Here is a 17035-nt window from a genome sequence, read left to right as displayed (position 1 = left end):
CCACATTCCACCAGTCAAAGTGCCAGGGAAGACAATTGCAGAAATAATTTAATTAAAATGGAGATCAGGAAGCTGGTATCCTTTTCAAGCTCTGCTCTTGACTTCCTCTCTCCAGCAACTGAGAGCTTGGGTGTCCCAGTTTCCCAGCCTGTAAAATCGGCATGCTACAGCTTCTCTTCTTTCTGAGGACAATGGCTGTGAAGCATCCGATCTGTTCAAAGCCCAACCATCAAATCAAACAGATTTCTGAATGCTCTAAACCTCCACGTCTTGGATGAAAGGGTTTGTATTTTTCTCTGCTGAAACAGCTCTGTCGTTGCTCTTGGAAAATTTAATCTTCAAAAAGGCAACTTGCAAGTTTTGCTTCGAAGACTGCAGGTGTCAGGTTCTCTGACTTACTGGGGTACTGCTACGGATTTTTGCTGCTACAGACTGCTCAAACTTGCTAGCACAGTTCTGGTACTGAAGTAAGAGTCAGGTAGAGAGTACTGCTTCTCCACAATTTTGTCATTTTTATTTCTGAATTTCAACTTTTGTTCTGATTAGCATCTGGGAGGACAGTGAATTTTCTGGATATTCAACTCTTTCAGGAAGTCATTAGATGAAAAAATATTCCCAGGATGTAGACCAGTGCAATCACATGATCAAGTCATAAGGATGGTGCCACGTGGTATCTCATTGTAGCAGGTCCTTTATTTTCATTCCTCAATTTCTGTTAAAACATTTGGCTTTTTACATGCTGATCTGCAAAATCATTAGCAATGGCACATGGTTTAGGACCTGTTTTTTTACAGTCCTCACATTCCATGCAAAAATCTCTCACAGATACCCACAGCTTAAGAGCTTTTTGAATAAAGGGGAGGTACATTACAGCTTCTGAGAGAAGTTTTCACAGAGGCAGAACCAAGCAAGAACCCAGAGAGCCCCGCTGCCTGCAGTCAGCTGTGTGCCTCACTGCTATATGATGAGGCCCCGCTGTTTTGTTATAATCCCAGCAGACCCTGCATGGAGCCAGCAGCTTCCCTTTGCACAGGAAGGAAAGGGAATCACCCATCTTCTGAAACACCAGGAAAATACTTCTTTGTCATGCAAGCAGCCCAAGCCGACTCAAAGGAGAAGGGACTGTTAAGCAGCACAGTACACAAAGACAGCAGGAAGGCCCAGAGTCCAGGGTGTCCCAACAAGCAAATGGCGAGCACTTCATAGCCTACAGCAGCGGAGGTTCGTGTGTCCCCCTTCTATTCCTCCCCTGGCCCTGGCAGACTCCTCTGTCTTGTGTGAGTGGCTTTGGCAAATCCTCTTTTAAGGTGCATGGCCAGGGTGCCGGGAGCCATGCTGCTCAAAGCCACTACAGTGGATAGTGGCAGAGTGGGGGGACCCTCTAGAGGGACAACAGTGGGACCCCACTACTGACCACACAGCATTTCAGGCAGGCTGCTCATTGCCCACATTTCAGCAGCTCCCTTTCTGAAGAGCTGTGCAGCCCTTGGAAGGACCTCGACAGGCTGCAGAAGTGGACAGCAAAGAACAATCTGAAGTTCAACAAAGGCAAATGCCAGGTCCAGCATCTGAGGAGAAACAACTCCATGCACCAGCACGGACTGGGGTTGACCTGCTGGAGCAGCCCTGTGGAAAAGGACCTGGGGCCCCTGATGGACAATAAGCTGTTCCTGAGCCATCAGTGAGCCCCTGTGGCCAAGAAGGCCAATGGGATCCTGGGGTGCATCAGGAAGAGCGCTGCCAGCATGTGGAGGGAGGTGATCCTGCCCTGCTGCTCAGCCCTGGTGAGGCACATCTGGAGTCCTATGTCCAGGTCTGGGCTCCTCAGCACAAGAGAGACATGGAGCTCCTGGAGCAAGTCCAGAGGGCAGCAACAAAGATGATTAAGGAACTGGAGCACCTCTACTATGAGGCATGGCTGAGGGAGCTCAAGGTTATGGAGTCTCCTTCACTGGAGATATTCAAAAACCACCTGGACACAATCCTGTGCTACATGCTCCAGTATGACTCTGGATTAAACTAGATGACAGACTGTGGTCCCTTCCAGCCTCACCCACTCTGTGATTCTGTGAAGAGAAGGGTAGAGCTGTGCTGGGTGGGCACGCAAATTTAAGAGGGCTTTACTCTTTAACTATGGTCCAGGTCAAACACTGTTTCACATCCATCAATCACAAAGCCAGTGGTGTTTAATTAACTAACCAGCATACCGACACTTTTTCCCAAACTAAGGTCAATGCACTGCAGCCCCTAACAGCTTTTCCCAATAGTAATACCACCCCACAGTTATACTAGTGCTTTTAGGCTCTTTGAAATGCTGAGATCTTTTGTGACTCACTGTCAAAAGCCAGCACTTAGAACCAGCTACCATCAAGTCAAGTCATCAACACCAATTTGACTTCATCCCATTTAAAGTCTGTTCCATTAAACAAACAAACACAAATTTGGCATCATTTTTTTGTTTCCCTTTACTCTGATGGATCACAGCCCTTGTTATAAAAACATGCTTAATAAAAACAAATTGGAAAACTAAGGAAACTCATAAAAAGCTTTGATTGTGAAGAAAAGCAGGGAAAAGGACTTAAGGAGGAAATGCTACATTTTTCTGTGGTGCCAGCAGAAAGAGGCAGTTAAAGAAAACCACATAGTGGCAGGAAATAAATCTTTGAGACTGAATTTGGAAAAACACAAATTAATGCATTTATGGAAGAAACAGCAACAAAACATGCACACCTAACACACAGCACAGATCCAGTAAGGCTGACGAGTCCCATAACAGATAAGACACAGAAAAGACCAATATAGCTTTGAGGACACATTCGAAGCATCTGATATGCAGGAAAACTGGAGGGAACAGGGAGATGGAAAGTATGACAAAACTCAGAAGGACATGCACCTTTATTACTATTTATCACATCTGTTCTGCAGTCAGAGTTGTAATCTCCAGTCAACGAGCAGGGGCCTCATTTCACATTTAGATTAAAAATCCATGAAACACGTAATATGGATGAAGATGGGGAAAAGCATCACAGCTTTGTGCAACTATGAACACGGTGAATCCAAACAAAGCAACAGAGTTGCTCATGGAGAACAGAGAGAATATGGGAGAGAGAAGACTTGGGCAGCAAAAGACAAGTCTGTTAGATATCCCTCCCCTAAATTGGGTTTTAGCACAGGCTTGCAAGGAATACACGGCTTCACACCAGGTGGATTTCAAAGGACACTGGAAAGCACCACTGAGGCATATATTAAGAAATGGCACCTGAGCTGAATTTCATGATCTAACAGTGCCAATTTCCACAATTTGCTTGTTTGTTTCTGGGCCAAATCTGCTTATATGCAGTTTATTGCTGTTGGAGTTAGATAGAGACCAAAAATCCTTTTCATCTTGTGCACCCTGCTCTTGAATCTCATTTGCCTTCAAAATTAGCCAGTAAAACCCACTTGCTGAACACAAGGTCTTCTCTGACTCTTCTCTAACCTTAGAGACCAAACTGCAGTGCAAATGTTTCCTTTTCCCCCACGACACAACATAACATGACACAGCACCACACAGACTCAGGTTGGATTCCAGCCAGAGGAGGAGGAAGACCCCACTGCCATGAACCTGGCCTCTCCTCTGAGAGGTGTTTCCAACCTGACACACAGTACACACGTGACGGATTCTCAAAATGAAACGTGTCTGGCCATCCATGTGTGCACACAGAGGGACCCTTCATGACTCACGTTTATACTACAGCATTTCAACATCATCAAAACAGAGCAAAAAGGCCTCAAAGAGGACTTGTGTACAGAAGTGAATTTTAGTGTCAAAAAAGGCCACTCTGATAATTTAGTCTCACCTCTGGATGATATAGTTCACTGAAGTGCACAAAAGAGCTCCCTTGAACACTCATTTACAAGTGCTTTCAGGTTGGTTTCTACAGTTAGATATGGAAGTCTGAGGGTAAATCAGAATGGGAACCTCCCTGCTATTCATGCATTGAGACTTTTAAGAGACCTCTCACCTGTCATCATTTCACAGATGGGAATGACTGTCCTGGGGGAAGCTGTGCCTACACCAGACACTATCCTACCCTTGCACTGTTGGGGAGGCCACATTTAGCTCTTAGAAACATCTTCTAGTTGCTTCCCACACCCACATTCTCTTCATTTATAAAACCAGTGAAAAGAAATCATGCTTCACCCTCAGTTTTATAGAGGGCAGCTCAGGACCTCTCATTTCTTCATGGAAAGAAAATTTCTTTCTGTATAGTTTCCATTATTTATTAGCTGAAGGTCGGGGGAGAAATGGTATTTATGGGATGCCTAAGGCCATGCTCACTATAAAACAGAGTAAGTCAATATAGCTACAGCACAACTTAGTGGCCTGTTGTGCAACATTTTTAAAAATGTACTCTCTCTTTAAGGCACTTGAGAATATCTCCTCTCCAACTCCAGTGAAAATACATTTATGAGAGCTATAGAGCAACAAGATTGTTTTAATCAAATCATTAACATGGGTGTGCTGTTTTCTGCCCACATCCTGATATTTAGTCCACATCCTGACAAGATGTGGGATCTGTATAAACTGTTCTCCTGAAAGGCGTCAAGTGACTTCGTGGACACTGGGCCAGTGTAAATTCACTGTAACTTTGGCAGATACGCACTCACTGACTGATCTGAAATCCCCAATGTGATGTGGATACTATTCTTTCCATTTACAAAGAGCAAAACCATTCAGAACTGAATGCCAAAGGTCTCCTTGACCTTTTCTACTTAAAGAAATGGAAATGAGACAGAATTCACCATATTGGAACATCACCTGACCAGAGATGCAGCTTGCTCAAACAAAACTGACTGAATGGTATATGGCATAGCTCTTGCTGCATAAAATAATTCACATGAGACAGTCCCAGTGAGAAGAAGCCTTCAACCTAGAGCATCCATCAGTGTACAGCTAGGGGACTCAGGACTTGGAATTACATATACTAGAGGAATTTGGGAGTAAGAAACCTCCACCGCCTTCCTTCCCTTGCTCTCCCCCAAATGTATTCTTATAAGAAGTGCACTTCTCATGTAAGAAAAAGAAATCCCAGTGCAGCCTTTGTAGAGTTCTGTGCACCTACTGGCATTCTTCTCAGTACTCAGAAACAATGCTGGGAAGTCACCCAGTCAGTCACCTGTCTACCAAGTGTCTCATACCAGAAAGTAACTCTACACTGGAATTCTTCTGTTCTCCCTCACATTACTGGGCTTTATTCATGTTTTAAACAAACCCCCAGAACTCAGAAAGCCCAAGACAAGCTACGCATACTCAGTAAAAACTATTTAAACTGGGCACCCTGAAATTTATTTGCCAGGATCCAAGAAAGATTAATAAAGGAATCACTCCCAGAAAACAAAAGTGTCATGAGGGAAGAGAAAATCAAGGCTGCCTGAAGAGAAAGCATGAGCTTTGCAGCCAACTCAGAAGTACACTGTGGTGCCAAGGTCCTCGTATTACCTTTTAAACACTCAAATCACCACAGATTCTGAGGGGGTTTTATTCAAGCAAACAACTTCATCCAGGAGGCACAAGAGACAGGTATTTTAGCCTGTGTCTGGAAGGTTTCAACCTGTAACCAATGTAACAAACACCAAAGCCCCCACTGACCTTAACTGACTCGTCCCCTTTAAAAAAGCCCCTCAGGTGAAAACAGGTTCTTCCATTTTCAAACACTGACTAGAAGAATTCTTCTTCGCACTTTAAAAACACAGGAGAGGTAGGAGAAGTACCAATAAGAGAAGTCTACACTGTTTCCCTGCAGTAGAAAGTAGGAAACTAGTCCAGGTGCCATCCACTTACTCTGAAATTCTCAACCCTGAAAGCAAAGCATCTTACAAGCTCTTTCACTGGATCACATCACTTAAAGCAGTCTGCCTTGTCCTCCAAGATACTGGAGACCTCCAAAACTCTGTGCTTTCTTCCTCTGGTCCGACCAGACAGAAACGTGCCTTACTCTCCCTATTTGACTTAAACCACCCTGCTCTTCCACAGGTATCTTAAAACCCCCAACACTCAGAGACTTCTGCTTTCATCAGAACCACCTTTCTCAGCACCAAAGCCAAGATCCCAGCTTCCTCGATTGTGCTGGAAAGCCTACTAGCATAATCCAACACTACCCTGAGAGATCAAAACCCAAAAACAAATAGAAGAAATACCTTGGTAAGAATCTCATGCACAGAAACCTACAGATGATCACAACCACTCTGAGGTGCTGGCATAGCTTATGAACAATTGGGGGAGGACTGTGACACCACCAGAATGGACTGCATTCTGACAGCATGTCAGCAGCATCAGTGGAGCCAGAAAAGAGCCATTTTACCCAAACCGACTGTATTCTCAAATCAGTCCAGTGCTCTTTGCTTCTCCCTTATTACCTTAAAATGCAGACAAATTTAAAAATAAAAACAAGAGACACTGAAGGTCATCCCCATTTGATCTAGACACTAATGAGGGAGGCTTTTTCCACTGGCACCAATCTTCCATTGTGCAGCAAATGCAGCCTTTCCACCGTCCACGTGTCAGAAACAAAGCCACTTCTGGCCTGATGCTTTCCATATGAGACACTAGATCCCATCTTTCTTCTCCCCTCTGTCTTCCTCCTTTCCATGCTTAATTACTCACACAGCAGTTGTAGTAGGTTGCAGATGAGTGTAATATTTTCTTCAGAGCAGCACAAATTTTCCAGGCTGACTGGGAAGGCCAAAAGGATGAAAAGAAAAAACAAAACCCCAACAATAATTATTTAGTACTTTTCACCAGCTTGAAGCAGGCAGCAAGCTCTGCAGGGCTGGCACACTTCAAACCACTGCACGGCCACAGGAAAAGAACAAAGCCCCTGAGCCACTCAGTCCACCCTGCACCCAGGGATGTGGGGCACCTCAGCGCCAGAATCCAGCAGCAAGCCAGAGGTGCCAAGGCAGGGCGAGTGCACTGACTCTAAACCAGCACAGCACCTCACCAGCAGCAGCTGAGCCAAGGAGAGAGGACAGACCAGCAGCTGCAAGGAGACAAGGAACACGTGGGACTGCACTGCTTCTGTGCAACCTGTGTAACAACAGGCCTTGCCAGGCCCCTCACTGAGAAAGGGAGAGCAGGCACCCAGGTGAGAGACCACAAGTATCCAGACACTGCTCGTGGCATCACACAGTGTTGTGGATGCAGTTCTCCAAAGACGCAACAGTCACAGGATGCAGAGAGTCTGGATACCTTTGACTAGCCAAATTGCTAATAGCTGGGAAAATTAATCAGCTTTTAGGGGCGCAAGAGGAAGATGTCAGCCAAACCCAAGTCTCTCACACTGAAAAGTGCCAGGCTCTTAGGAAATTCTAGGAAGTACAACTGGTTGAAACGAGTTGTTCTAACAAATGTTCTCAGAAAAGAAATACACTTTTGCCCAATCTTTTATTGGAATATATATTCATTTTGGAGTCAATGTTACCCACTGAAATGTCACACTTCCAAGATGTAATCTGTAAGGGCAGACTTGAATCAAGCAATGCAGTGACTCAAATCTGGGTCTCACACCGAAGTGCTGTGATATGTGTTTTGGGTGTAAAAAGCAAGCAGACAGGAGCACCTTCCACCTCCCTTCTACTTGCCACCTAGTGAACAATTTTCACCGTGGCCTTTGATCACTAAAACCTTTGTTTTCCATCCAGCTCTGGTAGAAAACAAAGGCAGGCGATTAAAGGCAGTCCGGTACTTCACCCCCACTAGCACAAAGCAATTCAGCACAATGCTGATTCCCCTCCTGGGCTGGAGTGAAGGCAAGTCAGCAGAAATTGCAAATGTTCAAAACCCAAGAACTTTCCTTATGTATGGAAGCGGACTTTGCCCACTCGGGAAGTCAGGATTAAAATCAAATGACTAACACTATAGTAGCCTATTAGTAGTGAAAACATTAAAACCTACTTTACTTGTCCTGACACATGCCTTTTTCCCCACTGCACAATCTAAATTAAACACTTATTTACACAGTGATTCCCAGTCACTTCAGCTGTACCAGAAGAATGCTGCAGTGACAGAGCTGCAAAGGCAGAAGGTGCGCCAGATGATCCTGTCCAAACACCACAAACTCTGTTTCCAGTGCTTTTTGGATTATTTAGATGGAGACACTTTAATGATTGCAGTTTCTGTCAGAATATGCTACCTTACAAAGATCCTTTACGGTCAAACATCAACCCTATGTCAGCATCCCTTTAAAACCGACCTTCTGAGGCTACAGGTTTAAAGGGCGGGTTTTGTAAATCAAGACTCTAATTGGAATGTCTCAGAAGAGCCTCTCACAAGCCAGTGTCCTTCTCCTTTGCATCCTTTCCCATAAATCACACTGTCTCCCAAGCTTGCCTGTGTCACTGTCTACTTCTCTATCCCCTGTAAAGGAGGAGCTATTGACCCCATGTATGATTTAAACTCCAGCTTTGCAGTAAGGTCCACAATGCTGGGAAATAACAAGAGGATTAGGACATGTGACACACTGCCTGTAAGCATAATGTTCAAAACCAGTATGACACTTAAGTATGGTTGGTGAGCCTCCAGCAAGCATAAATGACATAAACATTTCTACGTAAATGACTCGGACTCTTTGCTGTGTGTTGTACAGTACACTACACACCCCTTAACAGTTCTCTGAAAAGTAACACATGTAATGAATACACAGTTGCACTGAGTGGAAATGCCTTGGATTGGAAAGGATCCTTCACATGCAAGTACAGGGAGTGGATGGGTACCTGCTTCAAAGGCATTAATAGCATCAGAGCAGCTTAATAAATCAGAGTTGATATATTAAACCTTTAAAAGACAAGAAAATTAAATGCTTTCTGCCCAACCTTCCTATACTCAACTCCAACCCCTATTAAAAACTTGAGAAGGGCCAAATCAGTGCCATGCATAGGTTGTCACAAAGACTACCCAGACCTCTGGGAAGGGGCATTTAAGCTTACCTTTCAGAATCTTCTTTTGATTTTTTTTCACAGAGGCAATGCCACACCCCACCGAGGGCTTCTCTGCACAGGAGCTGTCCTGGCAGCTGGTGTGGCAGGACCTGGGCCTGCAGCTCCAGAGGGGCTGGCTGCCCGTGTCCCCATGGCCTCACACAATCCTCCCCTGCCCCAGCCACTGTGCCCAGGCACCAAAAACCTAGAACAGGAATCCCCACAGCAGCAGAACACAGGAGCTGCCAACACATCTTGTAACTGAAGAACTGAGAAGCAAAGGTTTGGTGTCCTGATTAAATCCAAGATGTCTAACTATCTTTGAGCATAAAGGCTGAAACATGAACTCACAGGCAGCTTACTCTCACAGGCAGCCTAACACCCTGAGCAGCCAAGCAGTCTTCCTCACCAGCTGTTGCCAGAGCAGGAATGGTAAACGCACCCTGGTGACCAAAGCAAAACATGAGCTTTTTCTGATGTACACACCTATAAACACCACAGTACTTTCATTTTCTTAATGCTGCTGGAATCAAGTAAGAGTTAGAAATCCCAGGTTGATTAGGGTGTTTTTTTTTTGATAATAAAAGACAACAAAACAAATCTTCAGTGTCTCAAATGCAAAGAAAGTATAAAAAATATAAAATTAAAAAATAAAAGATCTGTGACTTTCAAGACAATCTCAGTGTCTTGGGAACAGGCATGATTTTTTAACTTGCAGTGGCAATGTTGGGAGGAGGCTCTTTTCCTGGCAGGTTTGTTTTGTTTGATTGTTACAGAATCCGCTGAACTCTGTAGTTCGAGTGAATCCACAGTAATTTTGACCAAGGCAGAAGCACCCATAGTACAAAAAGGACACGTGGAGAGAAGAAATTCAGTAATTCAGGTGAGTGATTCCTGCAATGCCAGTCTAAAAGACACCACAAAAATGGCACTCCCAGCTCCTGAGCGCTGCCAGGAGTTTGGAAGTGGTGGAGATATTGTAGATGTAGGGAATGGACAGGAGGCACTTGAGAGTCCAGGGAAGCAGAAAGAGGAACTCAGCACTACTCTTGAAAATACCTTTATTAAGTCTCCAAAAATTCAGGTTTAGCATCAAAAAAGAAAACCATCATCAATTACAATGCCTGAGTGTAACTTTTAGTGAGGTTTTGAGCACGGTGATCAAAAGTCTACAAGTTTTCTTCCCCTCTGCAGAATGTGACAAACTTGAATAGGAGATGAGGTGTACTACTAACCCATTGCTTAACGTAGTGAACAGCAGTATTGCTCAGACAGTGAGAAAAATCCCTTTGCTTCATTAGGATAACTGCAATCAAGGTCCTTCACATGCAGCTACAATCAAAGAGAAGCAGCTTCCTTCTCGCTTCCCTAAAATGTTTCCTAACTCAGAATGGAGAAACAACACACTGGATGTTTCTCAGTGGAGAATCATTTGACAAAGCCTCAAAAAATCCCCCAACAATATCCAGAAGACACCATTTGCCTCATCCCTGGAGAGCTTGAGTATTAAATTACTATCTGGAACTGAAAAACTTCTGCCATTTCTACATGGAAGTATCACACTGCAGACTAGCTATGTATCATGATTTTCATGCAGCCTATTCTAATTTATGCACTGCCTATTCAGAACATACAGAAGTGTACAGGCTTGGGGGAGGGTAGACTTGAGCATCCCAAACAAGTAAGAAAAAGTATTTTCTAGCTGAGTACCCACATCAAGATTGTGTATAGCTTAAAGGTATTTACCCCATTTCAAAATCACTTGGTAAAAGTCATTCACATAATCTGCTATTTTAAGACCTGTAACGTGGATTGTGGGACTCTATGATTCCAGAATGCCAAGAAATAATCACTTTTAACAATAGATTCTATAATTAAGAAATCATGTAACAATAGAGACAGCAGTTTCAAGTTTGTCTTTCCTCTTTGTCCATCTCTTTCTGTAAGGTGACAGGAGCATGCTTTCAGCACATGGAGCAAGGAGAGGGACTGCAGGTATAAATGGAGCAGTGTTCAGAGTCTGAAATACACCGCATTACACATGTGGCTGTTCCTGGAAGTCACCCATTTCTGAAAGTTATTCTCAAGAGGCACGATGTACTATAAGCACTTAAGAAATGTGTTACACTGTGACTGGAACCAAGATGAAATAGCAATATTAGAAGAGATGGTTTAGTTTATGTAGTGGCCAACTATGCCATTAAACTAGAACAATGGACACGATGGGGAGGCAGGAATGTTCTTCAGTGTGATTTATTCCTTTCCAGTAGGAGTGGAAATTTTTCCTATAGGCCTGAAAATGACCCCATCTGCCAAGGAAAAGTCAGCATTAAGATATAAGAATTCTGCTAGATTAGTCACCTTGGGATTCTCTGCTCTCACATAGCACAGGGATCTCAAAGCCCTCTTCCAGGACGAGTCAAAACTCAGCCCTCTGAGCGCCACAAAAACCATTAGGCCTTTGCATTGCTGTTGTCAGTCACTTCAGAAAGAGGGAAACTGAGGCTTGAAGAATTAATTAAAAACAGACAGAGAAGGCTATATGGAAGGATCAACAGAAAAACAAAGGCTTCCTCGATCCTATGCTTTACAGGAAATGTGCATCTTTCTTGAAAGGATCATTGTTTGCTGCAGCTGAGAGCAGCTGGGTCAGCCAAGGCAAAAGGAAATGTTATCAGGCAGTGGTTATCAGCAAACAATATAATGCCATTTCCACTTCTGCCAGCCAATTAGACCTGTGCTGCCTGCTGACACATGTGGGAAATGCTATCTCCTCCAGAATAAACCAGGGTTTGGCACCTAAGCCCCGCTGTTTTTATATAGCTGCATCAGCTACACATGATGGCTCTGTGCATCCACCTGCTCTTTGTGCTCTCGTATTCTGACATTATGGGAACTACCATGCTAGAGACTGCCCTACACTCCCCATGAATATGATGACAGCCCCAAAATGTCTCCTGATCAGACCCCTGTTTCACAATAGGACGGTGAGCTCTGAGTCTGCCAAGGGGCCTATGGAGAAGGACAATAGGGATGTTTAAAATGTCACCCCTAAGGAAGAGGCATATCTGATTACAAAAGATGTCTTCTGCACCCTGATCCTCCAATGACCCCCTAAATGACATTGTGAAGGCCCAGCAGGAAGAACAGAGTGAAGCCCCATGTCCACCCCTTCCAAATCCTCAGCCCCGCTCTGCCCCCCTCTGCAGCCTGGCACACAAAGTGGGACCATGTGCAGCTGCACAGGCTATGATCCTCAGAGTTATCTCCCTCAAGAACAGCCTCCTACCCACTTCCTTCCTCTGCAGAGTAATGAGGCACTCTTCAGCCTTGCGCTGCCTCTCCCAGCAGCCTGGTTCCAATCTTGGGGATGCCACATGAGACAGCCACCCCAGAGCTATGGCATATGTGGCCAGAGGTCCTCCTGCAGCAGCGCAGCAGTCACGCAGGTGCTGGAATCTCCCCCCGCCCTGGTCCTGAACTGCAGAGTCAGCTCGCAGGGACAGAGAGAACTAGGACGGTTCAGTCAGAGTCAGGATGAAGCACCAGGCAGAAACACGAGGTACCAGCCAGCTGACTTAGAGCAAACGACTCATTTCCCAATGCATACAGCCCACCTCTTCCTTTAATCCCTCCTCAGTGCCATGGAGGCTCAACACTGCTGGAAAAACCAAACAAAGTTCTCTCTCCTGATGAAATTGTGCTGTTGATTACTCATTAGATTCTGACATCCCAACTCCAAGAAAAATCCTCCTGACCTCAAAAGTGTTTTGTCTGAAGCTGTACACCCAAAGCTCAGAGAGAAGCTCAGCTTTTGTTGCCTAAAAATCAAGCTCTCCCTTCCCAACATGTGTTTTAAAAAAACATCAAACATATCACAGGTTCATTTCCAGCTTCCACTTCAGGTATTTCCACTTCCACAATGCAAACTATGTCCAGGGTGGAATAAGGGCTTCTTTGTATTTTTGTCTTCTAAAACAGAAACCTACACAAAAGGAGACAATTTGTTCCTACACAAAATCTGTTTGTTTCGTACATATTGCTGGGTTGCACTCATTCAACTCCAACACTAATTGTCAAAAGCACAGATAACAAACTTGCTCACATTCCTCTTGCAGTGGGAAGGAAAAAACGGGAGATCAGCTGACTGTGTGCAAGCATTTAGCAACCTGCCTTTGCTGTCAGTGCCCTCTGTGAGTAATGGGTGTTTCACAATCTGAAATACGAGCAACTGGCCCAGCTGTATATTCCTCAGCCAGCAGCTACCAGACTGTTTTCCAAGCTCAGGAGAAAAGGAAGACAGGACTGTGTCAATGCTTTCAACCCAAGGCATGCTCTGATTTTCATTGGGGCAGGTGAATCTTTCATGGTATCACAGTAAGCACCGTTTCTCAGAGCAGGACCTGGCACTGACTAACCTCTGCACATCATGCACTAGCAGCTGCTAATCACAAAACTGCAGCTCACAGTGTGATAAAGAAGCTTGCTCTTAACCCACACATCTATTTTCCCCCTCAAACCCTGCCTTTTTAAGAGACCGAAGTAATCTCCTGGGGCGCTGCTTTGCTGCTGGGAAAAGCACTACCCTGGAGCCTCTGTAGCACTACTGGAGCAGAGGCAAGACTTGTTCAAGTGTTTTTACTCAAAATTAAAGCTGCTGTTTCCCACTTACGACACATCCCATAGGGATCAGTCAGCTCTCTTCCCTGGAGTCTCAACTGCAGCCTTTAGTTTTAAAGGATACTTTAGAAACACACACATTCTTTGTCTCAAAGTTGCTACAGTTTGCCTAAAATAAGTAAATCCCCAAGACCTGATTACATTGCAAGTGATTTAGAAGAATTAAATTGGGGTCTCTGTGTCAGTGGGTCTGCCAACCTTGTGTAACAGCATGGTCTCTGCACAGCCAGCTTCAGCTGCTCCCACCACTGACACATCAGTTTTGCTGCCTGTTGTTTGCAAGGAGAGTCCAGGCAGCAACAGGGGAACAAACCGTAAATACAGGATGCATTATGAAACATTGGACACTGGTTGCAGGATTTGAGAGGAAACAAGGGAAAATGTAGCAAATTATTTTCAGCTTCTCTTTTTAAGCATACGTGGAGAATCAATGGGGTTTAACCAGGAGCATGACTTCAAATTCTGCAATGGTTAACAGTGAGATTGGGTAGGTACATGCTACTGTATAAAACAAACTGCTGCTCCTCCACACATAGAAGAAGGCAGAAGGAGACAGTATCACTCGCAGCACTGCCTGAAGCATGCTGGCTATGTCAACACACTATGTCGCTTTGGACTGTTTGGACTGTTAGTAATGTGCAACCGATCCAACGACGACACTATGATTTTTTTTTAATTAAATTATATTAACCTCTTCATTTTAATTAGCATGTTAAAAATATAAAAGGAAAGCAGATGTGACCATCATGGATGTGTGCACTGAATATTAATAACAAAAAGGATCCCCTCCCCTTGGAGGATAAAGCAAAGTTGGTTCAGTCATTTTGCAAAATAAACCCTGAATGTGTTCACCCTGTAGCTAACAATAAACCTCTGCTTTGTGTGCACACACATACAAAGCTGAAGCCAAAATGATTTTACTACAGTGAACCTTTGAAGATCCAGCCCCGGTCCAGCTGGCTGACAATGCTACAGCCCGAGTACTCCCCAGCAGCTCTGCCATCCACATTCCTATCCACACACACTTCTAAGGAAAATTTAAATTAACATCCCAAAACTGTCACTTACTGGAGACCTAACACAGGCTACCCTTACAGTAGCCAAGACTCAGGTAAAGGCTGGCAAGATGAAATCCAGTGGCTCATTATTCTCACACTGATAGTGCCACGGGTCCGTGCGCTGCAATAGCACCACATGTCATCCCAGCCACACTCCACTATTTCTACCCACCAGCAGATGGGTTTTTTTTTTTCTTTTAAAGAGACACCAGTTTCCAGAATTTCACCTGGTGTATCACCTCCACCAGAAAATCACATCAAGAAGCAGGACTACCTCACAACGTTTGGCTGTAAATAGAAATGCTGTCTTTCCTATTCCCTCAATATCCCAGCTGATAACTATTTATAGTTAACAACTGGATTCACAGTGTATTTTATACAGCTCTTCTCTGCAACCTACTCTTCCCCTTGGTCTTACTTGTATTCATGCTACCATTCATCATTTTAATGCATTTATAATACTAGATTTCCATCTTTATCCTTATTCTGTCTGCATATTAACCCTACAGTGCCTCAAAACACACTGGTTTACTGGAACCAGCCTAAGGCGTCATTGTTTCAAGACAGCAAGAAGTGTGTGTTTCTACTCCTCTTTCAAGAAAAAAAAGAGGGGGAAAAAAAGAGAAAAATAAGTCACATTCCTAGTTACTGAACTTAGCCTTAAAGCTTTTGCTAGTGCTTCCACACACCTGCCCACCCTCCATCTCTGACTTAAGCTACGATTTTTATTGACATATACTAATTACCTGAAAATAAGAATGATCTACTCCATTCCCACCAGCTGCCAGTTGTCAGCACTGGCTAGAAGTAAGCAGGCTTGTTTAAAAGAACAAAACAAACCCCCCAAAAAATCTAAGCTCAAAAATAAAATAAATAGTAGTCATCATAAAAACAAAACCCTAAAGAATGCCACCGGATCTCGGGAACTGTCGGGCGTGCTCAGAAAGGACTGAAGGCAGACAGATTTGAATGGACTGCTCAGTTTGTCACGGTACAAAATACAGAGATTTAAAGGTCTACCCAACCCAAAAAAAAAAAAAAAAAAAAGAAAAAAGAAACACCAAAAAACACCCAACCCTAAATTAAAGAAGAAAAATAAAATAAAGTCAGAAATGCAGCCTCAATGCACCGACTGTCTGCGCTTAAGAGATTTACAGGAGTAATTTAAATGATTCACCTGCTGCCAGTTTTCCTCCAAGGATGGCAAAGCTGAGAAGTAGCCGGTGTCGTGGACAAGCTGGAGTTCCTGGAATATACTATAACTAGCCAAGACATCCATGCTGCTGCTGAGCAAGACCCTTTCTTTCTGCTTTTGTGTGTGTTTGTTTGCTCGGGTGGGGGGTTGTTTTTGGTCATAAAAAAAAAAAGGAGGAGGAAAATCAACCAATGATAGATCCAGCGTCCCTTTGGCTTTGTTTTGTTTCAGTCACACTTTAAAAAAAAGAGAGAGAGAGAGAGAAAGAGGATCAGCGCGGAGGGACAGCGAGGTTCGGGGGCCGGGCCGAGGAGGACGAGCGGCGCCGGCGCGCACCGAGCACCCCGCGGCCGCCGCACCGGGGCACGTCCCCGCCGCGCTCCGCGCAGCCCCGCGCCGCGGCCATGCGCGCTCGCGACGGCCCTCCCCGCCGCCCCCTCCCCTCTTTATTTTCGGGACACCACATCCCACATCCCGCCCCCCCTCACGCCGCTTCCCTCCCCGCTTCCCTCTCACCCTCCCTCAGCAAGCCCGGCCCGGCCCCCCCGCGCGCGCAGTCGCGCGGCCCCACTCAGGCAGCGCGTGGCCATGTAGGGTAAACGGCGGGGCGGGAGGGGCGGGCCCGCCGCGCGCCTGAAGACACTGTGGCCCAATGGCGGCGCAGCTCGGGGCGCGGGGGGGCGGGGCCGGAGCGCCGGCGCCGGCGGCGATTGGCCGGCAGCGCTGCTCCCGCCCCTTTCCCTGAGGCTCGCGAGGCGGCGCGCGGCGAGCTATTTTTAGGGCGCTATATAAGAGGGCGGCGAGGCGCGCGGCGGTGGCGACGGGTGGCTCTGAGGGGCGGCGCGGCGCGGGGCTGCCGTACTCGGGCTGTGGGTGCCGGGCGAGCCGCGGCCCGGCCTGGAGTTGTCCCGCAGGCGATGCCTGCCGGATTTCCCCCCGCCTTTCCCGCACTGTGTGCTTCTCCCCAGTCTCTAGCGCTCGAGTCCCCGGCACTGAGGATGGCCAGACTAGTCGTAGGTGGCCGGGGAAAGATGCGCGGCTTATGAGTGTGTTGGAAGGAGTAGGAGTGGGAATACACCCCGAGCAGGAGCCGCCGGCACCAGTAGCACGTGCACGGTGCCTGGGTGGGCAGACCGCAGGAGCC

General features: G+C 45.6%; 1 protein-coding gene across 3 annotated transcripts in view; it reads right to left on the bottom strand.

The window, feature by feature from the left end:
• Window positions 1–16295, bottom strand: part of KLF7 (KLF transcription factor 7) — a 64082-nt gene extending 47787 nt beyond the window's left edge. For all 3 annotated transcript variants that reach the window (XM_066189719.1, XM_066189720.1, XM_066189721.1), the window contains exon 1: window positions 15874–16295. In XM_066189719.1, coding sequence (XP_066045816.1) covers window positions 15874–15975 — 102 coding nt within the window. In that variant the 5' untranslated portion in view covers window positions 15976–16295. The remainder of the gene's footprint in view (window positions 1–15873) is intronic.
• Window positions 16296–17035: the final 740 nt, after the last annotated feature.

Source organism: Chamaea fasciata, unplaced genomic scaffold (genome assembly GCF_029207755.1).
Source record: "Chamaea fasciata isolate MVZ Bird 193981 ecotype frontalis unplaced genomic scaffold, bChaFas1.0.hap1 SCAF_8, whole genome shotgun sequence".
NCBI lineage: Eukaryota > Metazoa > Chordata > Aves > Passeriformes > Sylviidae > Chamaea > Chamaea fasciata.
Note: the sequence above shows the minus strand (reverse complement) of the source record. Positions and strands in the feature narration are given on the sequence as shown.